General features: G+C 48.8%; 3 protein-coding genes across 7 annotated transcripts in view; 1 reads left to right on the forward strand and 2 right to left on the reverse strand.

Moving 5' to 3' along the window:
* LOC310707304 (major facilitator superfamily domain-containing protein 8-like) overlaps positions 1–6171 on the reverse strand; it is a 31076-nt gene extending 24905 nt beyond the window's left edge. The window contains exon 1 of one of the 2 annotated variants that reach the window (XR_014526421.1): positions 5725–6138. Coding sequence is in view for 1 of the 2 variants with exons in the window: in XM_083504322.1 (XP_083360448.1) it covers positions 5725–5800 (76 nt within the window). In the remaining variant the exon portion in view is untranslated. Of the gene's footprint in view, positions 1–5724 lie in introns of both variants that reach the window. The other variant, XM_083504322.1, reaches the window with a different exon arrangement.
* A 3500-nt stretch (positions 6172–9671) lies between these two features.
* POLR2H (RNA polymerase II, I and III subunit H) lies at positions 9672–14867 on the forward strand. The gene is made up of 5 exons (XM_083504643.1): positions 9672–9857; positions 11384–11467; positions 12146–12239; positions 13646–13729; positions 14244–14867. Exons 1-5 carry the CDS (start codon positions 9785–9787, stop codon positions 14359–14361), a joined length of 453 nt encoding a protein of 150 aa, XP_083360769.1. The 5' UTR covers positions 9672–9784; the 3' UTR covers positions 14362–14867.
* A 355-nt stretch (positions 14868–15222) lies between these two features.
* The window catches only part of THPO (thrombopoietin), a 305395-nt gene continuing 293611 nt past the window's right edge, over positions 15223–27006 (reverse strand). For 2 of the 4 annotated variants that reach the window (XM_083504618.1, XM_083504615.1), the window contains 4 exons: positions 24656–24786; positions 22927–23013; positions 20285–20449; positions 15223–17929 (listed from right to left, as the gene is read on the reverse strand). In XM_083504618.1, the coding sequence (XP_083360744.1) occupies positions 17711–17929; positions 20285–20449; positions 22927–23013; positions 24656–24736 (552 nt within the window). In that variant the 5' untranslated portion in view covers positions 24737–24786 and the 3' untranslated portion in view covers positions 15223–17710. Of the gene's footprint in view, positions 17930–20284; positions 20450–22926; positions 23014–24655; positions 24787–25006; positions 25930–27006 lie in introns of those variants that run through there. The other 2 variants (XM_083504617.1, XM_083504616.1) reach the window with 2 other exon arrangements.

Below are 27006 nucleotides of genomic sequence, written 5' to 3' on the forward strand. Positions count from 1 at the left end.
AGAGAGCGTTCCACAAACTGGGAGGCACTGCAGAGAAGGCCCCGTTCTCGTGTTGCCGCACCCCAGACTTCTTGTGGAGGAGGCACACAAAGAAGGGACTCAGATGATGATCTCAAGGTCTGGGTAGGTTCATATGGAAAGAGGTCGTCATGGAGGCATTGCAGTTCTGAGCCATTTAAGGTTTTATAAGGTTTAAGGCTTTATAGTTATGAGAATCATAGAATCATAGAGTTGGAAGAGACCACAAGGGCCATCGAGTCCAACCCCCTGCCAAGCAGGAAACACCATCAGAGCACTCCTGACATATGGTTGTCAAGCCTCTGCTTAAAGACCTCCAAAGTAGGAGACTCCACCACACTCCTTGGCAGCAAATTCCACTGTCGAACAGCTCTTACTGTCAGGAAGTTCTTCCTAATGTTTAGGTGGAATCTTCTTTCTTGTAGTTTGGATCCATTGCTCCGTGTCCGCTTCTCTGGAGCAGCAGAAAACAACCTTTCTCCCTCCTCTATGTGACATCCTTTTATATATTTGAACATGGCTATCATATCAGCCCTTAATCTCCTCTTCTCCAGGCTAAACATGCCCAGCTCCCTTAGCTGTTCCTCATAAGGCATCGTTTCCAGGCCTTTGACCATTTTGGTTGCCCTCCTCTGGACACGTTCCAGTTTGTCAGTGTCCTTCTTGAACTGTGGTGCCCAGAACTGGACACAGTACTCCAGGTAAGGTCTGAGAGCAGGAGTCTTGAATAAAATTTTGGGGAAGGGACAAGCCCCATCCCACACAATCGATCACATGACACGCTACATGCACATCATTTGTTTAGCAATGCCCATCTGTTTTTTGGGGGGCAGCCCCCTCAAATATATTATGGGGAGGGCCAAAGACCCCTCAGCCCCTAGGAGTTGGCTCCTATGTATGAGAGGCTACAGGTCATTGCCATGAAAGTTGTCCCGTGGTCTCTGCATTTCCCCCATGCTTTCTGAAACTCTTGTCTAGTGCGATCTCAAATTGCCTCTGTTAATCTTGCCAGTTCAATATACTCTTAACAGTTTATCTTGCCATTCCTTTTTTTGCTGGCATAGTTTCCTTTTTCCAGTTCACAAAACACTTCACAAAACAGTGCCCTAAAATACATACCTGGGCTTGTTTCAATTAATGTCTGCAGGAGACTTTGTGGGCATTTACGTAAGTTATAATTAGAAAAATCTTAATAATTATTCATAAAGGAAATAGTTTATAAGAAGTAAATAAGGAGGCCAGATACAGGATAAAGGAAGTCTTTTATTTGGTTGTTTGTACTGTTGTGTGTTATGTTATGCTCACTGTTACAACATGTGCTTCTCTCTTTTTTTAACTCTCAAAACCCTGTGAAGCAACCTATTGGTTGTATTGTTACATCTGCACCCCAAACTTAATCAAAGAACACGCAGGCAGCATTTGCTGAAAGAAGAACGCAAGGCAGGTTGCGGGTTCAATCCCTACTGGCATTTCCAAGTATAATCATCATCATCATCATCATCATCTATTTGGTTTCCCCAGCCACTCTGGGCAGCTTCCAACAAAGATTAAAAATACATTAAAATGTCACACATTAAAAACTTCCCTGAACTTCCCTGTATGGCTGGGAAAGATTCAATTCCTGGAGCCCTGGAGCTTCACTGCCAGCCAGTGCAGACAAGATGGAACTAGATGGGCCAACGGCCTGACATCATACAAGGCAGCTTCCCGTATTCTTATGCAAAACCAGAGCTCTGCTGGGGCAGGCCACAGGTCCAACTGGTTCACCCATCCTGCTGCCCACAGTGGCAAGCAAGGCTTGAAGGCAACAGTCCTCTGCCATTATTGCTCCCCAAGCAACACCTTTCCACGTGGCAGGCTGCCTCTGCTCCTGAATACATCATGGTGACTAGGAGTCATTAATATCAGGAGTGACACCGTGCAAGCTGGAGTTATTTGTTAGCAAGAAACTGATCTGCACAGACTGGGTGGAGTGTCAGGCCTCACGAGCACAGCAGCTCCTCCCTTGCTTGCCACACGTCAGGAAAATTCCAGCTGTGCTGGTTTTTGGGTGTAAAAATGGCGTCGAGGGGAGGTTTTGCCAAACTGGCAAAAAGTCAAGGAAAACCTGGATGTACGGCAACGTGATGGGAAAAGCAGCTCAAAAAGCTTAAAATCACTACTTTGCGGTTAGGTTTCCCCCAAAAAAGCTCAACAATTTTGGGGTCTTCCTATAAAAAAGCTTAACATACCCATGGATTAGTTGCTGAGACCGAAAATCCCCACCTGCCCTCCCCTCCAGGGCTTCTCCCAAGCAATAGGAGACTGTGCCTGTGTGAAGCTAACTTCACAGTCATGTCTTGTCTCACCTTTTCTCTAAATGAAACATCCACCTATTCTCTAAATTTTAAATCCTCCAAGATTGCAACTTTTCCTCACAGGGAAATTGTTTCATCCCCTTGATCATTTTGGGTTCCCTTTTCTTAACACCAAGATCAAGTATTAGAAGAAAAACCTCCCCTCTGTCCACTTTATCCACACTGTGCCTAATTTTAGGGATCTTTATCACATCCTCCTTTGGTCACGTTTTTCTAAGCTTTATCCCTCCAATTGTCCTGCAACTATTATTGATTTTGTACATTTGTCTCTTGGCTTTCTTCCGTGAGGGCTTTCAGAATTTCTTCTATCCTGGCACTGACAAAATCCCAGGCCTGTTCAGTTTCTGCAAGGCTGCTGCTTCTGGCACCTTGGGAGGAATCTCACATTCAAGGGTGAGCCAATGTGAGGACTAGGGAGCTGTAGTCCAACAACACTGGCCTCACCCCAGACCTTGGCAATGCTGTCTGAGGCTGATGGCACCTGTGGCCCCTATTGCCTACCCCCTCTGACTCCAATCATGCTTACTCCCGCATCTTACCCCAAAAACATTTCCATATTGCAGCCCAAGCCTATTATGTCCTTACTCTGGAGTATGGCCTGCTAACCTCTTCTCATTCTCACAGGGCAGAGGAACAGCAACCCAAACAGCCAACCTATCCAAGGACAATTGGCAAGCTTCTAGAAGTCAAAGGTTAGTGTAATGGGTATGAGTTACTCGTACGTAAACTGGTGCCTTTCTCGGTTAATTTGCCTTGTTAAAACTTTCTGACTGTGCAGCCCCTTCTCAGGGTGTCTGCCTCAGTCACTGGCAGAATCCGTCAGTGGGCGTTTCTTGAACCTCTTCCAACATAAAAGTTGTTTGACACCCAGTCTCCTCCTCCTCTCACTTCGCGGGAGTCTTCTGCGCAGGGAAGTCGTGGGTAGTGGAGGACCTGGGCTCTCCTCACTGATGTCCAGTGAAGAGTCCCTGAGCCCTCTCTCCACTTCCCCCGTCTGCCTCCCTTTATCCCCGGTGTTGCGCTGATTGGCTTCCCCCTCTTCTGAGCTGTTTCTCCCCCTGCTGCTGGGTCCTTTGCCAGCATCATCTGGGAGCCTCCCCTTCGCCTCTCCCTCCGATGTCAGTTCCCTGACAGTTAGGATGCAGATACTAGTTTCCTGGGTTAAACCATTTGCAACTGGAAAACAAATTCACAAGGCACAGCATTCTGGACTCCACAGGAGCAAGCCAACTGCACAGGTTGAAAGTGGTGAGAAGTGAGAGTTGGGTATGTTCAGCTTGGAAAAGAGGAGACTGAGAAGAAATGCGATAGCCATCTTCAAATATCTGGAGGGCTCGCACATGGAAGAGGGTGCAAGCTTGCTTTCTGCTGTTCTGGAGCGCAAGGCTGGATCCAATGGATTCAAGTTCCAAAAAAGATTATTCTGACTAAACACCAGGAAGAACTTTCTGACAATAAGAGCTGTTGGATAGTGGAACGGTCTCCCCCGGGAGGCTGTGGAATCTCCTTCCTTGGAGGTTTTTAAGCAGAGGTTGGATGGCCATCTGTCATGGATGCTTAAGTTGAGATCCCTGCATTGCAGGGGGTTGGACTAGATGACCCTCGGGTCTCTTCCAACTCTAAGATTCTAAGTGATGGGCACGGCAAAATACTTCTTACAGTCACCTCCTCCCACCTATCTGGGAATGGCAGAAGCAGGAAGCAAAGCAGGTGTGTGTGGAAAGTTCAGGGCTAAAGAACTGCACCTTCCCAAACTTAACCACGCAATTCATTTGATTATCTACAGGCCAGGATCTTGTCAAGGCAGGCATGCTGAACAACTGGCAGAGGCACAAAAACCTCAAAACACTCAATGTGCACTTCTGGAACATGCAATAAAGATGATAATCTCTCTACGAAATCTGCATTAGATCAGAGCATGGGGAGGCAACCTAAAGCCCGGGGCTGGATCCGGCCCCATCGCCTTCTAAATCCGACCCGCAGAGTGTGTATATATGCGCATGCGTGTGAGGGGGGTGGAGAGGGAGAGATCAAGCTACATATAAAATTGTGGGGTACCAAATCTAATAATACACACAAAAACAACACCAGCATATTGAGACCAGCCTCAACAAAAACCGCGTATACAGTGGTACCTCTGGTTAAGAACTTAATTCGTTCTGGAGGTCCGTTCTTAACCTGAAACTGTTCTTAACCTAAGGTACCACTTTAGCTAAATGGGCCTCCTGCTGCCGCTGCGCCACCACCGCACAATTTCTGTTCTCATCCTGAAGCAATGTTCTTAACCCGAGGTAATATTTCTGCGTTAGCAGAGTCTGTAACCTGAAGTCTGTAACCCGAGGTACCACTGTATATGTACGTGTATAGAGGTGTGTGTGTGTCAATCGGCTAACAGATTGAGGTTGAATCCTGACAAGACAGAAGTACTGTTTTGGGGGGACAGGAGGCGGGCAGGTGTGGAGGATTCCCTGGTCCTGAATGGGGTAACTGTGCCCCTGAAGGACCAGGTGCACAGCTGTCCATGGAGGCACAGGTCAAATCTGTGTCCAGGGCAGCTGTTTACCAGCTCCATCTGGTACGTAGGCTGAGACCCTACCTGCCCGCGGACTGTCTCGCCAGAGTGGTGCATGCTCTGGTTATCTCCCGCTTGGACTACTGCAATGCACTCTACGTGGGGCTACCTTTGAAGGTGACTCGGAAACTACAATTAATCCAGAATGCGGCAGCTAGACTGGTGACTGGGGGCGGCCGCCGAGACCATATAACACCGGTCTTGAAAGACCTACATTGGCTCCCAGTACGTTTCCGAGCACAATTCAAAGTGTTGGTGCTGACCTTTAAAGCCCTAAACGGCCTTGGTCCAGTATACCTGAAGGAGCGTCTCCACCCCCATCATTCTGCCCGGACGCTGAGGTCCAGCGCCGAGGGCCTTCTGGCGGTTCCCTCATTGCGAGAAGCAAAGCTACAGGGAACCAGGCAGAGGGCCTTCTCGGTAGTGGCGCCCGCCCTGTGGAACGCCCTTCCAGCAGATGTCAAAGCAATAAACAACTACCTGACATTCAGAAGACATCTTAAGGCAGCCCTGTTCAGGGAAGTTTTTAACGTGTGATATTTTACTGTATTTTTGGTTTCTATGGAAGCTGCCCAGAGTGGCTGGGGAGGCCCAGCCAGATGGGACGGGTATAAATAAATTATTATTATTATTATTATTATTATTATTATTATGTGTGTGTGATGAAGTGATATACAGTATAAAATTGTCAACTCTGTATCCAGGGTCCAGAAACTCCCCTGGTACTCCCCCCCCCCCTCCTTTGCCGATGCCCATACCATGCCCCGGGAATCTCACCGTACTCAATTCCTCCCGACAGGAAAAGGAGGCCAATGGTGAGGTTGGTCCATTTCTTCTTCCGCTGCACATCCATAGACACCTGGCGTTGGGTTCTCCCCGGGGACAGAGGCGGCCCGTCGAAGGAGCGTGGGGCCGAGGTCTCCTCCTTCCCTCCGGAGAGCTCAAAGGGCAGCTGGAGGCGGCGGCAGCGGTGCCATCTTCCTCCTCCTAACCCTCACCATTCTCCCTGCCTCAGCAGCAGTAGCAGCAGCAGCAGCGTTCCTCTCCAGCCCTTTTTACGCACACGCCCATCCAGCGCTCCTTTGGCGCTCTCCCTCTCGCAGCCCGCAACCTGCGCGTCGCTGCAGCTGTTTTGCCCGACCAAGGCAGCTGCAGCCGGGAGAAAGTTTATTGAATGATCGGCGAGCGGGCGGGACGAGCGCGCGCAGCAGCCAATGGAGAGCGCATCCTCCTCCCCCAGCCTACCCGGCTTCCTCGCCCTCCTGCTGCTAACCTGGCATCGGGAAGGAAAGGGGCCGGGCGGCCAATGGGAGCGCGCCTCCTCATAGACACATGCAAAGCATCCCGAAGTCACCTGGCCGAGAGCTCTCTCCATTCGCGCAGGAGGCAGGCTGGGCGCCTCGCTGTGTATTTCCTTAGCCTTGTCCGCCAGATTTTACGCACCCGCGTCTTGGGAACGTAGCCTTACACTGAGTGGCGCATCTGGCACAGGGCTGCCTTCTGGCCAGAGGCTCTGCAGGATTGCAAGGCAGGGAGCGAGTCCCATCCTTACCTTTAGATTGGAAAATGGTGCCTGCGCTCTGCCGCTCAGCTACGACCCTTCCGAAGTGGGATTTTGCTTCCAAGCAGGGAGTAAAAAAGCAGGGCTGTCAATGGATGCGGAAGCCGAACAGGCTTGCTTTTTTCTGCTGGGCATGCAATGCTGCGAAGGGCTACACCGGCTGAATTTCTGCATTTTGCTGCAGCGCTAAAACGCACAGGAAACCCACCCAGAACAGCAGTCTGGTAGCTCCTCTGAACAGCACATAGAATCATAGAGTTGTTTGGGACCCCCAGAGTCATCTAATCCAACCCCCTGCAATGCAGAAATCTCAACTAAAGCACCCATGACAGATGACCATCCATGACGTGAAGGAGTAGAAGGTTGTACTTGGCAGTTGTTTTTCTTCCCCTTGTGAATAACCATAGTTTAGAGGTCCCGGGCCCTAAGGAAGTCAGACTATCCTCCACCAGGGCCAGGGCCTTTTCAGTGATGGCTCCAACCTGGTGGAATGCTCTGTCCCATGAGACTAGGGCCCTTCAGGATTTAACCTCCTTCCGCAGGGCCTGTAAGACAGAGCTATTCCGCCTGGCCTTTAATTTGAATTCTTTTATTTCCCTTCTCTTCCTTTCCCCTCCCCTTTTATGAAGATCACCCGCTCTGAGACCCCACAGATAATTCTCCCCTGGCCTCCTTGCTGGCCCAAGTAGGACCAATTCAGCCAGCTAGCCCTGGGGATTATCTAATTGATTTTTGATTTTTGAATTTTATTGTTATTCATGTTTTTATACTGTATTTTATGCTGCTTTTATAATTGTTTTAAAGTGTTTTACATTTGTTGTTAGCCACCCTGAGCCTGGTTTTCGAACCGGGAAGGGCGGGGTATAAATAAATAAATAAATATTATTATTATTATTATTATTATTATTATTATTATGGCATTTAAGCTGCAGCATCGAGGTGGAAGAAATTCAACAGGTGATGCTTCTGCCCGCATGCAGATTCAGTGATGGGTAAAGCTTCACCAGCTGGGTTTGTGGTAGCCACTACACAAGCCAAGAGCCCAGCAGTCCTACCTGAAATAATTCAGCAGCTTTATTTCCTGGCTTGGCTGTGCAAATATACAAGCGGTACTTGAATGCGTTTGGAAGAAAAGGTCTCCCCAGGGGTGTTCCTCTGATGAAGAAAGACCAAGGCCAGCTCAGTAACTTTTGCTGCCCGAGGCATGATGGAACCCTCCACCAAGGTGCATACAGAAACCAACTGGACTGACAGCTGAATCATACTCTAGTTCTGGTGAAAGGACAATTTCTTTCACTGCACTTGAGGGCAGCAGGTTGGCACAGGGGGTACAAAGCAGATTACGTGGCTCTCACTGCTTTGTTCCCTCCCCACCCCTCAGTATCTGCCACCTGAGGCAGCTGCCTCACTTGCCTCATCATAGGGCCAGCCCTGAGAATGACCACCAACCACACATTGCAGCTTGCTAAGGGCAATTGCTGCCTGGAAGCAAGACCAGAAAGCTTATCAAGTCCCCTGGTGAGCTACTATAGATTTGTAAACTTCTGTGGGAGCCTTCCTTCCCCTCCCCTCCCCCCCCCCCCGCTGAAGTGTGGGGTACATATTATTATTACTCTTAATTGTAAAAAGGATATGATATATGGTCAGTCGGCTGTATTCAGCACATAGCTGTCAAGTGTCCCTTATTTGAAGGGACAGTCCCTTATTCTAGCGCCATGTCCCGCTACTGTCCCTTATTGATGGATGTCCCTTAAATGTCCCTTATTGATGGATGTCCCTTAAATTTCAAAGGAAGCAGCTCCTCTCCCTCCCTCCCTGCCGGCCAGGGAGGAGGGAGGCTCCAACTGTGTTGCATGGCTGTGTTGCTCACCCAATAAGAAGTCTAAGAACGACTGGGGGGGTGGAGCTTGCATGCCTTGTATGTGGCTAGTTAATGCAAGCTGAGGGGTTTTTTGAATGCTGGACGCCATTTTGTTGCACGTGCTGCTGCAAACTTTGCAGTGCAAAGTTAAGGCTTAAGTTGAGGCTGCATAGGCCTTGTGGTGCATGTGATTCAGATTCTATTCAGTTGAACCTCTGGTTACAAAGTTGGTTGGACAGTGTTCTCGAAGCTACCAGCATGAGTTTGACCAAACTGCAGGAGGACAGGAAGACTGGAGTGCCTGGAAAAGGTGAGGCTGCAGGTCCCTTATTTTGGCTGCTGATCCCTTATTTTCAAGGCTGCTGGTCCCTTATTTTCAAATCTGTAAGTTGACGGCTATGATTCAGCATGTGCTGGGTCACAGGAGGTGCAAAGAATCCATCGGGGCCTTAAGTGCTATGTTAAATTGACCAACTACAAAGAAGTTGCCACTCTGAGTAGTGGCATTTCTGTCTGTTATGATGCTAATAAAATAGGGGGATAAAATCTTGGAAGCCAGAACTGGTCCAATCCTGTGCAGATGGAATGGGAAAAGTTGCAGCAACGCAAGAGAGGAAGGAACCGCTCAACTCCCACAGTACCATTGGCTCGATAACTGAAATTATTTAATAGAGCAGCTGCCAATGCACTCCAGGCAATGTAAAGGAAATACTTTAATTAATAGGCAGTTAATAATTCTCAAATACTCATATGCATCGTTGAATATTCAATGGCAGCATTTAAAACACTATATATATATATATATATATATATATATATATATATATATTGTAAACCGCCCTCTAATCCTCAGACAAAGGGTGGCGTGGAAATTTAATAAATAAAATAAAATAACCACACGGTGCACCGTAATACTTAAATTTATGTAAGTTAAAGGTTTTTTTAAAAAAAGTAAACGCAGGATGAAAAATATAATATATAAATGAGATAGAATGCATTTAAAACAGGGTGATATACATACACGGATAAATATACGTATACTCCACACACACAAATATATACTGTATTTATTCCTCCTGCCCCGCCCCTTCCCTTTATTGCAGGTTTAAAGGTCGGGCTCTTTTTGCCCTCTTTCGGGCTTCAAAGCAGACTTGTGCGCGTGCGCAGCTGAGGGACGCCCCCCTCCCTGCCATTCTCGCTCTCTTTCTCCTTCCAGTCTCTGCCGCCCTTTCCCCCGCAACCCCTCTGCCCTCTTCCAGCATGTCCGCCTGAACCTCAGGCTGCTGACGTCATCGCCAGGCGCCCGCGCCGGAAGCGAAGGGAGGAGATCGGCGCTCCATGCACACCGCGAGCGCGCGCGTGGCTATAGCAGGTCGGGAGCCCCCAGCTGCTCCGGCTGCTCCTCCCGCGTTGCCATGGCCGGCATCCTCTTCGAGGACATCTTCGACGTGAAGGACATCGACCCCGAGGGCAAGAAATTCGACAGGGGTGAGAGGCAGGCGCTCGTTTTCCAACCACGGGGGCCACAGTGGTACTTTTCCTGCGGGGTGGGATGGATGACCTTTGGGGGTGCCCCCTTTCATTCTTCCCGTGGTCCTATCCTTCCCCGTTTCTGTCTGCCCACCCTGCTCCTGGACACGGAACCTCATCCTTGCTTCCCTGCATGTAGGCTGGTCGATTTATACTGTGTTAGTTTTATGATGTTCGCCTCCCTGAGCCCGGGGAGGGCGGGGTACAAATAAAAAATTATTATTGTTATTATTATCTACTGTAAGCCCACAGCTTAAGCAATGTGTGTGTGATGGATCGCACCCAAAGCCAAAGGCATTTATAGCCGAAACCCAATGGGTGCAATGGCAGGTAGGATTGCCCCCCCTTTTAAAAAAAGTGCCTTGGGTACAGCTGAACACACACAAGTTAAATGTACCTAAGTTGCAGGCTTCCTGTATTTACATGTGCAGTGTACCCTTTCTTTTTCCCCTCCAAGGCTCCTGAGATGGAGTGTGCTCGGTTTCTTTCTCTCTCTTCCCCTCATCCCCCAGTTCCCCTCTCCCATTTTACCCTTGCAAACTACCCTGTGAGGCGAGTTTGGTGGGTTGTGATAGCGGCTCTGAGCTTTATAGTGGATGGGGAATTGAAATCTGAATCTCTCCACACACACACACCACCCAGCATCCTATTTATTTATTTCTATTGAATGGGCACAGAAGCCCCTCTCCGCCTTAGGGTTAAACTTCTCTTCAGGGGTTTTAGGAATTGGCTTTTTAAAGCTGTTTTAACTGTTTGCAAATCTCCCTGAGACACATAGAAAAGGTGCTTTGTTATATATTAAATATAATCTCAAAGCAGTTTGGAAATAAAAACCATTTCGTATGTGTATATAAACAATTTAAAATCCAGTGCAGCTACATACTAGTCCAACACTCTTTAAGAGTTAGAGTCAATTCACTAATTTTATCTCTGCCTTAATTAATTAATTAAAGGCTTCCAGTGTGCTGTAGTGCAAGCGTATGTCTATAGTGGTGATAATTGCTGCTATTAGTAGTAATAGTGCTATTTCTACTATTACTACTACAATGCCTAAGTTTACTAAGTCTACAGGTGCAGTAGGGCTTGGATTTATGAAGCAAGAGTGATGGGGAAGGATCTCCTAACAATTCAGATGCTAATAACCATGGCAACAAGAGAAAAAGAGGCCCTGGTGTTGTGGTGAGAGCTTCTGATTACAAACCCAGGTTCAAATCACCGCTTGTCTCACTTTGGTCACCCTCCATTTCAAAATCCCTTCAGATCTTGGCTTAGAAACCTTACAGCTTTAGGTCCCTTTCTCTTTGATCTGTGAGCCAGGGTTTCAACGGATATTCTGTATTTAAATGCGCAACTCTTCACCCTTCTCCCTGGCTCCACAAAACTGAGTCTGGAGTGGCTTGGCATTCCAGCAGAAGTGGAGGTGGGCTCTGCCTTCTATGCTTCTATCCCCTAATAACTTGACACCCAGATTTGTCTCCCTCCAGTCTCCCGACTGCATTGTGAGAGCGAGTCTTTCAAGATGGATTTGATCCTGGATGTGAACATACAGATCTACCCTGTCGATCTTGGTAAGTGAGTGCAGCCAGGGGGCTTGCCTGGCAGTGTTTCTCTGACCCAGAGCTAGTTAAAACTTTTTTAGCACATGGATCATTTTTCCTGCACACCCACCCATCCCAACATTACATGCCAGCAGTGGATGTGTCCATAGCAAAAGCAGGCATGGCCATCCCATAATCGCAAACACTCATCACACTTACGCATTCCCATTGCACACTTGCCACATGCAAAGATTTCCCCCTCGCCCATTGTTTGAATGCACCCATATCTCTTGAAACACATGACATTTTTTCCCCCTGGAAATTCAGCTGCCAAATCCGTGATGTATGAAGCTAGACCAGGCATGTCCAAAGTCCATTTGGGGGGCCTAATCTGGCCTGCTGGTTGGTATAATCCGGCCCCTGTGGCAGTTTATTTCCTGGGGTAAAATCCTAAAAAAAAACCTCAACAATTTCAATCCTGAAAGAAAGCTCAACAACTTTGAGCTAAAATCATAAAAAAGTTCAATTTAAAAAAGGCCAGCAACTTTGGTCGGCCCTCACGGCCCTTCACTTCATCAAATCTGGCCCTCTTTGAAAAAAGTTTTGACACCACTGAGCTAGACAAATGCATTGCGACATGAATCTCACAAACATTAGCTGTAGTGGAGACTCCTCGCTGTCTTATTTTTGTTTTCCCATGCATTTCAGGTGACAAATTCCGCCTTGTGATCGCCAGCACCTTGTATGAAGACGGGACCTTGGATGATGGAGAATATAACCCAACTGATGACAGGCCATCCAGGTAATGGGGGGCCAGAGGATGGCAAACAGAGGACTAGCCAAGGAGAGGGCTTCACGAATCAGTCCTGTGGTTGTGTGCCCTTCCTTTCAGCCTTCTGCAAGGTCGGAAACTAGCTTCTTTTTATAGTTCCTTCAAAACCTACACTAGATGGTATTTGTCTGGCTTGAGAGACAATGAAGTGTGCCTCCCAGGGTGAAGTCAAACCGCTGTGTCAGCATCACAAAAGTGACTTCTCCAGGGCGCAAGCATGGGCAGTGTAGAGACCCAAAGTGTGTCTTTACTTGAAGTGTATACACAATGGTTCTACTGCCTAATCCATGGGTCGGGGATCTGAAGCCCAGGGGCTAAATGTGGCCAGCCAGGTCTCTCTGTCTGATTCTTGGAGCTCTCTCCTGGCTGCACCCCTCTCTGGCTCTGCTTTGCACCACAGGTATTTTTTGCCTCGGTGGAATGTCTCTTTGAACTCTGATGATGCCCTTTGCCCGTCTGGATGGAGGATTGAGAGACAGAGAGAAAGATTTGCATGCCTTGCTCCAGCCACTTCTTCCTCTGGCCCCTCATAGGTTGCACAGGACGAAGTACAAGCCCTTAAGCTGAATTAGGCTCCTCACCCCTATTTTCATTCTCTGAACTTTGCTCCTCAGGCACAGGGTGTCTGTCTGTCTGCCAGGCACTCCCTAAGCCATACCTCTCATGAGCTCCCTCTTAAGTTCTTCCTGCTTATCTTAAGTCCTCTTGGGCTGAGCCAGAGAGGAAAGAGCTATAAATGGGGTGCTGTTGTTTGCTGCACAATATTTTGTTTGCCTTTGTTACCCTGTATGTATTTTACATTTATTTCCTGCCTTTCCTCCAAGGAATTCTAAAGGGGGGGGGTCTCTGTTCTCTGCACTCTGATCCTCGCAACAACCCTGTGAGGTGGGTGGGGCAGAGAAAGAGAGATTCTTCTGCCAAGGGCACCTATGTTGGAAGGCAGATTTGAAACCAGGTTTCCTTAGATTTAGTCCAGCACTCTAGCCGCTGTACCGTGCAGCCCAAGGATGGGATACCTGTGGTCCAGCAGTTGTGTTTGGCCTACGATGCCCACCACCCCTGGCCATTGACTATTCTGCCTGAGGCTGATGGGAGTTGAGGTCCAACAAAACTTGGGAGGGTCGGAGTTTGCCCATCTCTGGTATGACATGCAGGACATCTGGTGAAGGCATCTGAACTTCTTGTTCCCCAGACTGCAAGTGGATTTAGAAAGAGGAAATTCGCAGGCTCTGTGATCTGCACTGTTTAAAACTTGTGATGCAGCTGAAACAGATACGCAGATTTTTATTAGCATGTTGGTACAACCTGAAGTGATGTGATGGCCACAAAACCACACACGTTCTCTCCTTCTCTTCCACTGTTCCTTTTGGCTCCAGGGCAGACCAGTTTGAGTATGTGATGTATGGGAAGGTGTACAGGATCGAGGGAGACGAGACGTCCACAGAGGCTGCCACACGCCTGTAAGTGTTCCCCCTCCTATTTGCGGAAAGAGCTGGTTGGAAACGAATAGGTACATAATAGCCTTCTCACAAGCTCTCTGAGCGTGGAGTATAGCTCTTTGAGATGCTCTATGGAAGGAGTTAAGTGACTGGATTGGGGGCAGTGGGGAGTGAATAGGAAGACGGTAGGAAGTCTTTCCCAGGCTGTTGGACGCCTGTCCTTTAGAGCCAATGGAGCACCGCCCCACCAGTAATATGCCCTCAGCCAGCCCCACCTTCCTGGCTTCTAACTCACAGCCAGGCAGGCAGTGGTGTGTCCTGTCATTGCCTCTGGCGCCACCTGCTGTTGAGCTCCCTGCCTTCCACCCTACCAGAACTGGGGGCAGGATGGGGACGCAGACATGCAGCCTCTTGTGGGAGTGAGGTCCATAGTTTAAGTGTTGCATGATTCCGCTGGCGTTGTTTTAACCCCTGTGGCTGCCGTAGTCTCCCTCCCTGCTTCTCACCTATCTCTGGCCCACCCTTCCTCCTCTAGCTCTGCCTACGTGTCCTACGGTGGGCTGCTGATGAGACTCCAGGGAGATGCCAACAACCTGCATGGCTTTGAAGTAGACTCCAGGGTTTATCTCCTGATGAAGAAACTGGCCTTCTAACTGCCTTGGGAGTTGTCGTGGCAGCAGCTTGGACTCAGTGTGGGGCAGTGTGGGCATTTGCTGCCTCCCAAGTATACGGAGGGAATATTGCTGGCATGGGGTGTGTGTGTTAAAAGAAGCATCTCTCCCCAGCTCCTCTCCTCCTCCTCTTCCTCCTCCTCACATCCCCCCAGCCAAGCCTCAAGGAAGATCATCTTTCTTCAGATTCTGCCAGGACTGCAGTGTGAAAATGTATCCCAAATGTCCCCTTGGTTGCAGCAGGCCAACTGAGAACATCCCCTACAACTAAGATGTTGAAAGGGCTACGGATTTTCTCTGTGCCTATGATAAACTCATTTTTATTACACAGGTGATTGTGGTAAGGACACAGTTCTGTGAGAACCAGCATTGCCATCATAAGCTGGGTTGGGAACGGCCGTCTTCACTGGGGGCCTGGGGAAGAGGAGGTAGCCTCTGTTTGACCTCAGTTTCTTACCTTAATTAAACATAGCTTTTATATAAATATATATATTCGGCTGTTGTATATACGCTAGAAAGTTCACTGCCCAAGCATTTGAGAATAATAAGCTTGCAAGACTGCAGTCAGGAATCCATATTCTGCAGATTGAATTCACTTATCTGTTTGCTTTTGGAGACCTTTTGATTTGTCATATATATATTCCTAATGTTCAGGATCTGGATTCTTCTACACACACAATAATGCAATCCTGGCCAAGTTTCATCTCAAATATCAAAAGGACATGGCCTTCCTGGGCAGAAGGACAGAGAGCGAGACAGATGAAGAGAAAGCTGGCCTGACAAGATTCTGGGCTAGGACCAGGATTCTGGCTTTTGTGGTGTAATAGGAGATTCCCTTGTGGGTTCAAGTACACCAAATTCATACTTTATTCAGCAATGCACTACCAGACAGAGTTCAAAGAGTGCATGAAAGCTTTCCATTAGGACACTCTATGGAGGCAAAATATGTGTCATACTGGCTGTTTCACCCTCTGTCCAACCAGCGTCTGTTAACCAATCGCTCCAGTATCTCTCGTTCAGTCACAGTCCTTGGAAACACTGACTCAACCCTATTTTTTACTGTACGTACAGAGCCCTCCTTGCCCTTTACCTGGAGTTGTTTTGCACTTCAAGGGGATCCTTACGGTTGAATTTCTCAGCAGTTCTTAACCAGTTTTGTGCCCAGGCCATATGCTTGCACACATGGCGCTGCCCTCCCTCATAATGAGCCTAACAAAAGCATTCATTCAAAGAAACCTCACTTTGGAAGAGGCCTTGGGTAAGCTTTTTGCAGCCTTGTGGCTCTCTGGCTGCTCTGGGCTACAGTTCCCATTGGATAGGAGTTGTAGTCCAAAACATCTGAGGAAGCCTGGCCAACTGTGCCAAAACAAGCGAACCATGGGCTGCGAGTGGCAGTGTGGTGTAGCGGTTAAGAGCAGTGGACTCGTAATCTGGTGAACCAGGTTCGCTTCCCTGCTCCTCCACATGCAGCTGCTGGGTGACCTTGGGCTAGTCACACTTCTCTGAAGCCTCTCAGCCTCACTCACCTCACAGAGTGTTTGTTGTGGGGGAGGAAGGGAAAGGAGACTGTTAGCCGCTTTGAGACTCCTTAGGGTAATGATAAAGCGGGATATCAGATCCAAACTCCTCCTTCAAGCAACGTGTGTTTTGTAGCGCTCTGGGATTTTCCCATGATGCACCCACTGCGTGCAAGGAACAGTCACCTCTTCGTACCCTCTATTTTTCTCACCTATCCCCTTGTGGCTGGTAAGATACAACGGAACACATTCTGGGGTGTTCTGTTTTTTTTCTTTAAAAAAAGCATAAGTCTTTATTGTTCGAAGGTTTTGTGTAGAAAGCCTTTGTGCTCTTCCAGCTCAGAGCCTCAGGAAGGGCTAGTTCTAGTCCAGTCTCGGAAGGCACCGCACCCTGCCTCCCTCTGGGTGGGAGCATCAGTCTCCTGCTGCCACTCGTGGGTGGGTGGGAGGATGTCACATGACCATAGGCAGATGCAAGAGTTGTTCCCCTTTTGCTCGGGCGTCTCCTGCTGACCGAAGCCAGCCGTTCTTGTTCCACAGCTGCCCACACCATGTCCTCTGGCTGTTGGCGTCAGGAGGAGAACAGAAGTTGTGTGACAGCTTTACAATGTGCCAGAGGCTGCCCCCACTTTAACCAAATACTCTGGCTGTATTCAGGTGTTACTCCAAACTGGGGCTGGCCCTACCGATGGGCAGAGTGAGGTCACTGGAAGCAACAGCAGGGACATGTTATCAGGGGCTCGCAGCTGGCCTTGCATCCATTAAACTAGGCCGTTAACCAGGACAGGACAGGATCCCATCTCCAGGATCAAAGCAAGAGACCTGTGTCAGCTTCTGTGTGTGGAATTGCAGGAGGTGGGGGCACCCATCATGGTCCAATTTCTCCGGTGGACCCTGTTCAAAGCCATGTGGGAATAATGTGGAGGCTTGGGGCCAGACCTGCCTCCAATGTCCCTGGCACACTCCACCCAGATGGGGGAAAGCCTGGAGAGGAATTCTAAGTGTTTTTGGTTCAGTGTGCCCCCTGCAGCTGGAAGCCCTGATACTGAGGAAGAGTCCAAGCATCCATCATGGTCTCTTAGAGAGGAAAGAGCTATCCTTTCTCTCAAGATGCTGAGCAATGCCCATTTGCCCCACTGGCTTTGCACAGAGTACATGGCGGGGGGAGCTCCTAAAATCTCAGCCCCTTTCCCAAGCAAGGCGATGAATGGCTCCAAGAGTATAAGATCATGTGAGGAGCTTGGCTGCTGCCTGAGACTGCAGGTCCAGTATCCATTCATCACAGCACATCCTCCCAATGCTTCTCCAACGAAAAAAGGGGTGTTCTCTCTCCTCCAGCATTTTCCAGGTAAAAATAGGGAATCCTGTTCTATCTCCTCCACCGTTTCTCTGATGAAAATAGGGATGTCCAAAGGGAAAGTGGGACATTCCGGGATCAAATCAGAAACCAGGACAGCTTCTGTCTTTTCAGGACTTTTCCCTGGAAAATCGGGACACTTCCCAGTCCGGTGCCTCTGGGAAGCTTGCAAGCAGGTCCTGAGTGCAGCCACACTCTCTCCCCCTGGCGATGCCCTGCAGCTGAAAGACAGGTGTGCTGCCTCCGACAGTAGGGTGTCGCCATTGTGGCTGGCAGCCAGGCCTTTCCAGTAACCTAGCTGGGCTCGCTCAGCTCTGGAAACACTTCTTTCCCTGACCCCTGTGCTTTGAGGGGTTGGCCAGGCTTGCTCTTCCACACCTGGCCACCAGAGGGCCTACTGCTCATCCTGTTCTTCTCTCCCTTGAAGGATCCGGCCAGCAGCCCATGGGGGGGTCTTTCAGTGGCCCCTGGAGGTGGTCATACTGGGAGGTTGCAGGGCTGCAGGGCTGGCAGCCCTCTGTTGATCTTCCGCACTGCAGGAGTCTTTCCACAAGTCATGGAAGAGGAAGTGCAGCTTTCCCCGCACAAGCTGTTTGTAGGTCCCAAAGATTGTCATAAGGTTTCTTTCAGGAATTAACTGAGAGCTGCTCTCGGGCTGTGCGGTTGGAGTCTGTTCCTAGAATGAGAAAAGAAAGACAAGTGGGGGGGTGCCTGCCAGGGCTAATGGCCACAGTGAAAAAACATTAATTTTTGGTAAACTGCTTTGAATTTTTTTTTTTTAAATCAAGCATACATTTTATGAAATAAATAAATAAATCTTGAATGCAGGATGATAAAAGCTCTTGGAAATCAAGCCTTATGAGGAACAGTTGCATACCGTCTTGCCAGAGTGGTACATGCTCTGGATATATCCTGCTTGGGCTACTGCAATGCGCTCTACGTGGGGATACCTTTGAAGGTGATTTTGAAACTACAACTAAGCCAGAATGTGGCAGCTAGACTGGTGACTGGGAACGAATGCTGGGACCTTATAACACTGGTCCTGAAGGATCTTCACTGGCTCCAAGTACATTTCCGACATAAGACATTCAAAACCAACAAGCCTGCTATCCCAAGCTGGTTAAAGGTAAAGGTACCCCTGCCTGTACGGGCCAGTCGTGTCCGACTCTAGGGTTGTGCGCCCATCTCACTTAAGAGGCCGGGGGCCAGCGCTGTCCGCAGACACATCCGGGTCACGTGGCCAGCGTGACAAGCTGCATCTGGTGAGTCAGAAACGCACACGGAAACGCCATTTACCTTCCCGCTAGTAAGCAGTCCCTATTTATCTACTTGCACCCGGGGGTGCTTTCGAACTGCTAGGTTGGCAGACGCTGGGACCGAACAACGGGAGCGCACCCCGCCGCGGGGATTCGAACCGCCAACCTGACGATCGGCAAGTCCTATGCGCTGAGGTTTTACCCACAGCGCCACCCGCGTCCCCAAGCTGGTTAGCCCCCTAAAAACTCTGAAACCCCTCCAATAGACACTCCTTACACTGCGTTTGAAACCAAAATCGCATTTGGATAGAAACTGTTTCTCAGGCGGCTAGTCCTAGTCTTTATAACCCTGTACCTTCCTCCAGAAGGCGGAAGCTGAAAGAGATCATTTCTGGGGTGCGCACTATCCTGCACTATCTCTGCAGCTTTCTTATGGCACCTGGAAGCATAGATTTGATCCAAGGTCGGAAGAGTGCACCCAATTATTCTCTCTGCAGTCTTTACAACCCCAGACAGCATTGTTTCTTCCCTGGAGGGCAGCTGAGAAGGATGCAACAGACATGCCCCAGATGGAGGCTGGATGAGAAGGACGCAACAGCTCGTGATGCCCTGCAGGCCCCCCCAAACTGCACCCAAAGAGACAGGCCCCCCGGGCACAACCCAGAAACATCTGAAGGGCCGCAAGTTCCCGCCCCCCCCCCCGCAACCCTGTAATCGAGGTCAGCAAAGCAGAGCCATGCCTGGGTGCAACAACTTCCACTGTTTGTGATTTCCAGTAACTAGCATTCAGAGACCTACTGCCTCCAACAGTACATAGCCAGAGAGCATTGCAGATATTATTCCCCATAGATTTGTCTAATCCTCTGTTACAGCCATCCACGTTAGCGGCCATCACTACACCTTGCGGAAGCAAATCCCATAGTTTTAACTCTTTTCTGCAGTGGCTCCCTGTCTGTGGAATGCTCTCCCCAAGGAGTTTTGGCTAGTACATTCATTAGACACCTTTAGGCATAGTTGTCAATCTACAGATTTGAAAATAAGGAACCAGTAGCCTCAAAAATATGGGACCAGCAGCCAAAATAAGGGATTTTCCAAGCACAGGTATGTTCAACTTCTGAGCCTCTCCGAGCCAAAGGCAGAAAGCCCAGCCAGCAGCCAAACGAAGCCTCAAGCAGTGGTTCCCACAGTGCAGCAACCCGGCAAAGGGGATGCAGCAAGGAAAACCACCATCACCTCTCTGCTGGGAAGCGCTGAGCAAAGGCGAGTCCCCAGGCAATGCGGCCGATTTGATCGACACAAGGCATGCAAGCTCCACCCCCCAGTCGTTCTTAGACTCCTTATTGGGTGAGCAACGAGCCAAGCAACACAGTTGGAGCCTCCCTCCTCCCTGGCCAGCAGGGAGGAAGGGAGAGGAGCTGCTTCCTTTGAAACCCGGGAAATTTAAGGGACGTCATCAATAAGTGACAGCAGCGGGAAATGGCGCTGGGATAAGGGACTTTCCCGCCAAATAAGGGACGGTTGACAGCTATGCCTTTAGGCACCAGGGGAAAACCTTCCTCTTCAACTAGGCCTTGGCTGACTTTTAAACGTGTTTGGGGGTGGGGAGGAGAGAGGTTTATTGGTTTGTGTTTTTTGTTCTTGTTTTTATCATGTATTTTGTGTTTTTATTTTGTATTTTATGTTGTGATCCGGCCTGAGATCTACGGATGAAGGGCAGAATACAAATTTAATCAATCATCGTTGTCATCCTGGGGAAACCCCCTTCGGCCTCTCACCTGCCACCCAAAGTTTCGGAGCTGCAGGAGGAAGGAGCTGGCTTTCTCATAAAGCTGCTGCAGCAGTGGCAAGGCGCAGCCCTGGCTCAGCTGGTCTTGGGCGGCTGCTGTGCCATCCACCAAGTTAGCCAGATCACGGAGGGTTTCTTGCCCTTTGTCTTGGTTCTGAAAGAGTAAGAGAGAGGGGCAGTTGTTGGGTGATTCTGACATTTCTTATTTATTGGTTGGTTGTTGTGGTCATATCTCAGCTTTGCTCCATAGATCTGAAGGTGGTGTCCAGACTTCTCCCTGCCTGTGGCCCAGTATACCTGAAGGAGCATCTCCAACCCCCATCATTCAGCCCGGACACTGAGGTCCAGCTCCAAGGACCTTCTGGCGGTTCCCTCCCTATGAGTTGCAGGGAACCAGGCAGAGGGCCTTCTCGGTAGTGGCACCCACCCTGTGGAACGCCCTCCCATCAGATGTCAAAGAAATAAACAACTATCTGACTTTTAGAAGACATCTGAAGGCAGCTCTGTTTAGGGAAGTTTTTAATGTTTGATGTTTTATCGTGTTTTTAATATTCTTCTGGGAGCCGGCCAGAGTGGCTGAGGAAACCCAGCCAGATGGGTGGGGTATAAAGAATTTATTATTATTATTATTATTATTATTATTATTATTATTATTATTATTATTATATTATTATTATTATTATTATTATTATTATTATTATTATTATTATTATTTTATTAATCCTCGCAGCAAACCTGTGAGATACGTAAGGATGGGAAATTCAAACTCTGCTCTCCCAGATCCTAGTATGTCATGGACCGGCTGGACACAAAGGAATGGTGGAAGGAACCAGCTGAGGAACTCCCAAGGGAAGAAGAAGGTTCAGAGCCCGGGGATTGGTGGCTGGACAAGGATGAGTGAGAGCGAACTCCTTTTCCGTGTGCTGCTTCTGGTGTAATCAAAGCAGTACCACAAGAGGGTGGTGTTGCCTTGCAGGAGTCAGATTAGATTAAATGGAAATGGAAAGACGGCCTTAGGAGGCAGAACAACCCAGCAAGGACTAAGCATCCCTGGCTGCAGAATACCGGGGCTGTTGCAGGGTCTGTGCGGAATGGAGTATCCTAGACTGGCGGATCTACAATTTGGGGGGTCCTGCAGCTTGAGCAACTAGCAACAGTGGCATAGCGTGGGGGGTGCAGGGGGGGCCGGCCGCACCGGGCGCAACATCTGGGGGTTAGGGTTAGGGGGCGCAAATCCACTGGTTAGGGGGCGCAAATTACTTGCCTTGCCCCGGGTGCTGACAACCCACGCTACACCACTGACTAGCAACGAGGTCTGGGTAAGCCAGGGGTCAGCAACCTTTTTTCAGCTGTCCACCGTGGTGGACAGCTCAGACCATGTGGTGGGCCGGACTATATTTTGGGGGGAAATATGAACGAATTCCTATGCCCCACAAATAACCCAGAGATGCATTTTAAATAAAAGGACACATTCTACTCATGTCCTTACACGCTGATTCCCGGACCATCAGCAGGCCGGATTTAGAAGCCGATTGGGTTGCATCCAGCCCACGGGCCTTAGGTTGCCTACCCCTGGGGTAAGCCCTGTGACCTTCTTCAATGGGGTTGTTCCACAACAGATCACTTTTTAAAATGATAATAATAATAACTACCACATCCCAGATTTTGATTAAAGTTGCTGTACTGGGTTGTCTCACACGTCAAAGTCAACACAGTGAATAAATATTTCCTATGCCTTATGGTTTTCGAGTTGTGAGGGGCGTGAAAATTAAGGAAACGTTATATGCACGGTACATCATAGAATGGTGAAATTGATTCTACTAGACCCATTTTTTTAAAAAAAAGCAATGTGGACTGAAGTCATTTCTGGGGCATGGGCATAGCCAGGATTTATGTTGGGGCGTGGGCAGGACAGCCCCCTGTTCTGTTCCAGAACCAAGCTACCTACGACGCGATTGGTCAGTTCACAGAAGCCACGCCTATCGTTCAGTCGTGTTGCTAGAATGCACCACAGCATCATCCAGTGAGCATTTCAATTCCAGATATTCTGATGATTTCTAGTTTTAGTTAAGTATTTTATTTATTTATTTACTTGGTTTGGGGGGGAGGCAGCTGCCCTCCCCTGCCCGCCTGGCTATGCCCATATTCTGAGCCCCCTCTGGAATTAGGGGGCTTGAAGCTTCATTAGTTTCATAGTAGAGGAAGAAGAAGAAGAGTTTGGATTTGATATCCCGCTTTCTCACTACCCTAGGGAGTCTCAAAGTGGCTAACATTCTCCTTTTCCCTTCTTCCCCCACGACAAACACTCTGTGAGGTGAGTGGGGCTGAGAGATTTCAAAGAAGGGTGACTGGCCTAAGGTCACCCAGCAGCTGCATGTGGAGGAGCGGAGACGCGAACCCGGTTCCCCAGATTACAAGTCTACTGCTCTTAACCACTACACCACACTGGCCCCTGGTCCTAGAAGATGCCATGGCTGGTTGGGAACCTGAGTGTGAGGCCTCCAGCCTGCCATGGCATCTTCGTTTAGGTCAAATGCTTGTAGCATTTGGATTAAAGCCATCACAGCTCAACAAGCCCAGGCCCCTGCCCTTGACCCATAGAGGGTGGGTTGGTCATTTTTACATACTCACTGTCTTTGCCATCCACTCTCGGAGGCTGAACCCGACCAGGGGCAGCTGCACAGGCTGCTGGAGGAAGGGGAGTTCCTCACACTGGCTCTGCGGAAAGGACAGAAAACCCCTGAGAGGAGAAGCAACCAGGCCAGCTGGCAGGAATGGCCAAATGCACTGGGGAAATGCAACCACCTGGCCCCCAACAAGTGCCACCCCACAAATGAGGTGCAAAGCAATTACGGCCAAACTTCATGGGTACCCAAAAGAACATGGTTTAGGGCTGTAGATCATCTGTCCACTGATATATAATTTTATGGATTTACATAACAGTGGTGTTATGAGCCATCATTGCCAAAACGAGATGACATCTGATTGGCTGTCTAAACACTCCTCTTTCTGATTATTTGGCTATAGCTTTTGATAGAATACAGAGAATTGAACATACCTTGTTGCATTACATTCTTCATTAATTATCTTTCCATTGATATATAGTGGTACCTCAGGTTACATATGCTTCAGGTTACAGACGCTTCAGGTTATAGACTCAGCTAACCCAGAAATAGTACCTCGGGTTAAGAACTTTGCTTCAGGATGAGAACAGAAATCAGGCGGCGACAGCGGGAGGCCCCATTAGCTAAAGTGGTGCTTCAGGTTAAGAACAGTTTCAGGTTAAGAATGGACCTCAGGAACAAATTAAGTTCTTAAACCGAGGTACCACTGTATAATTTTATCGTATCGCCTCAAAAAAAAAAAAAAAGAAAGTGGTGTTATGAGCCATCAAACCTCAGAAATACACTTTCTCCAAAAGGTTTCCACAATTTTGGCCACTAGTGTAGGCACACGGTTTATATCCCTGCATTTTATTCACACAACTACAGTGGTACCTCAGGTTAAGTACTTAATTCGTTCCGGAGGTCCGTACTTAACCTGAAACTGTTCTTAACCTGAAGCACCACTTCAGCTAATAGGGCCTCCTGCTGCTGCCGCGCCGCCGGAGCACGATTTCTGTTCTCATCCTGAAGCAAAGTTCTTAACCTGAAGCATTATTTCTGGGTTAGCAGAGTCTGTAACCTGAAGCGTATGTAACCTGCAGCGTATGTAACCCGAGGTACCACTGTACAGGAAATAGTGGCTGCCCCAACACTGTGCTGTGTGGTTAAAAATTCTACTGAGCTGGCTGGGGCTGATGGGAGTTGTGGTCCAAAACATTTCGGAAGCACTAAACTAGGGTTTCCCAAACTTGGCTGTTTTTGGACTACAATTCCCATCATCCCTGACTACTGGTTCTGCTAGCTAGGGATAATAAGAGTTGTAGTCTAAAAACAGCTGGAGAGAGACCCAAGTTTGGGAAACCCTGCACTAGACTGAGAAAGGTTAATCTAAATAAATAAACGGTGTCCTTCCTTGCAGCTGGGCAGTATTATCAGGGCCGGCCCACCCGTGAGGCAAGGTGAGGCAGTTGCCTCAGGCAGCAGGATTCACCAGGCAGCAGGTCACAGTATCAATCTTTCTCCCTCGTTCCTGATGTAGATCTGCCCTCACCCCTTCTTTTCTGGTGGGGTGAAAGGAGGCCCCATTTTGGGGTCTGACTCAGGCGCCAAAATGTCTTGGACGGTTCTGAGTATTATTCTGGGCCACCCATCACATGCCACCCACTCGGTGAGTGGTGTAACCTTAAGGAAAGTCTATGGAAGCCAGCAAAACATGCCAAGGCTCTGCCCGGGTGAAGTGAAACGGCATTGCTTACCACTTTGTCCTCCAAGTCCATGGCTTCGGTGATGTACTTCTGGATTAGCCTCCTGTCACAAACCAGCCTGGTGGGACTCATCTCAAACAGGTCCAAACAGAGCAAGAATACAGTGAGGAGAAGGAGGAGCCCTAAGGGAGGTTTGAGGGAGGAGAGACAAAAGGATAGATGGCCAAATGTTTGGTACCCTCTGAATCAGCTTGGCAGGTAGGCTCCCTAGACCGACCTCCCTCCCTCCTTCCTTCCTTCCTTCCTTCCTTCCTTCCTTCCTTCCTTCCTTCCTTCCTTCCTCCTCAAAGAGGTTCTCCCCCTCCTCATTTAACACTGGGCTTTCCTCTCAGGTCAACCTACCTCACAGGGTTCTTGCGGGGATTGAATGAGGAGGACAGGAAACCACGGACACCATATTGAGAGCCATGGAGGAAAAGCTGAGATATAAATGTGATGAATAATGATGATAAAGTTAGGTGGGACAAGGAAACCCTCTGCCCTGTGGGAATGTTCAGGGATGCAGGAGAGGATATATTGTCTGATTATATCCTTATCCAACTTGTGTTCCACAATTTCAGCAGAGTAACATTCCCTTCTTTTAAATTTGCAGTGGCTGCATTTGCTCAGGCTCGCTAAAGCCTCTATAATAACTGTTCTGGTATTTTCCCCTTATTCCCTCATAAAATAGACGACACAGTCTTTTACAAAAGTATAAAAAGAGTTTACTCACATTCTGTTCACAATCAGATCCCAGAAGGCAGACTTAGCTTAATGAAGTAACATACACTTGGAATCTATCTCTTAAGAAGACAGTCCCTTTGTCCTCTCTTGGCTGGAAGCCAAGAGGGCATCTTTCGCTCAGTAGATGTTGTGTCTTCGATGCATGTGGTGAAAGAGAGAGAGATGGCTGCCCTGTCCTGTGCTTTTGTCATTACCTGCACAGGTGAGGCCACACCCACCTCTAGTCACATGCAGAGGAAGTCTGTCCCAGCCCAGAAGGAAACAGGAAGTTTACCTGCTGGCTGGACAAACATCCCTCCCCATGTGTAAACATGTGCACTCTAGGAATGTTGTACTTGACTGCTCTTGTGTTTCACATCCCACATGCCCCAGGTAATGGGAGGCTGAATTAGGGTGAGTTTGCGAGCAAAGGAGCTGTCCACAGACTCCGCAATTCCCTTGCCAGTCCATTTCCCAGTTAAAATTGCCTTTCCGAAGCTGAGCTATCAGGCAGATGACAAGGACATAACAAGCACCTTTGCTTCCTACACACAGAGATTGTATGTGCACACACACACACACACACACACACCTCCTTTGACCCAGAAAAAAAAAATGTTCTGTGTATGAATAGAGGACCAGGATGATGGACTTCAGACATCATTGGTTCAGTGTACAAAGGGGTGGGTGCCTTCTCCTTCCTGTTCAAACACCTTCCAGTACTGTATTAATATTTGCTGTATCCGAAGCTGAGATAACCCGGCTTCATTTCTGAAATGGTGCGTTGTGCAAACGCCAAGGTTTAGCAGCTGAACATGTGAGGCTGCAAAAGTGCCTCTGAGCATGTGCAGAGAGCCTGGCCCTCAGCACAGAGAAACCTTAAGCAGATCTCATAATCTGAGGTGGAGGGAAAGGTCACCTAGAGGAGAGGGAGAAGGTTTCAGGCACAGCACTCTCCACCCACTCCGATTCTGGAAATAACAATTTCAGTTTCGTTACTTCTTCTCCAGAATTTTCACCGCTGGCCTGAACTGGGCTTCATGAAAACAAAACAGGATCCAAGTTCTTTCCTCTGCTAATTAAAAAGACGTCACCCAATGAACTAAATCTTACGCTGCAGTCTTGTAGCCACTCACGAGTAAGCCCCACCAAATTCTGCAGGACTGATTTTGGCAGTACTGTTAGTCAATGACCCACATGACCATTTGTCAATTAAGGAACTAGTCAAATGAGCATGCATCTGCATACAATTAAGCAACATTTCTGGGGGGAGGGAGCACCACCCTGCTTTTTAGAGAGGCGCTGCTGTGTGTAACACCAAGACTTGTCCTTGGGGAAATCCATAGCAGAGAGGAAGTCCTGGATAGAATGGTAGAGTTGGAAGGGACCCTGAGGGCCATCTAGATCAACCCCTGCTCCTTCTCAGGACGCTCTGGACTGGAGGCAACACCATCCACAGCCCCTGAGACTCAGCCCGGCCTGCCAGAGTCAGACCCCTCGCTCCAGCCCATGCACAGAGTGCCTTTCCCTCCAGCCATCTAGGACTGGGGAGAAGGAGGGCTTCCAGCAGAGAAGGGCGTGTGGCTGACCCACAGGCCGGTCTCCCCAGGGGTCCTGCCTGTGTCTTCCGAGACCCCCAG

The sequence above is a fragment of the Podarcis liolepis genome, assembly GCF_965112155.1.
Source record: "Podarcis liolepis genome assembly, chromosome: 5".
Taxonomy (NCBI): Eukaryota; Metazoa; Chordata; class Lepidosauria; order Squamata; family Lacertidae; genus Podarcis; species Podarcis liolepis.

Coding starts and splice junctions, on each gene's coding strand:
- POLR2H (XM_083504643.1), top strand. CDS start 9,785: ATGGCCGGCATCCTCTTCGAGGACATCTTCGACGTGAAGGACATCGAC. Junction 9,858..11,383: donor GGGCAAGAAATTCGACAGGG/GTGAGAGGCAGG, acceptor GTCTCCCTCCAG/TCTCCCGACTGCATTGTGAG. Junction 11,468..12,145: donor GATCTACCCTGTCGATCTTG/GTAAGTGAGTGC, acceptor CATGCATTTCAG/GTGACAAATTCCGCCTTGTG.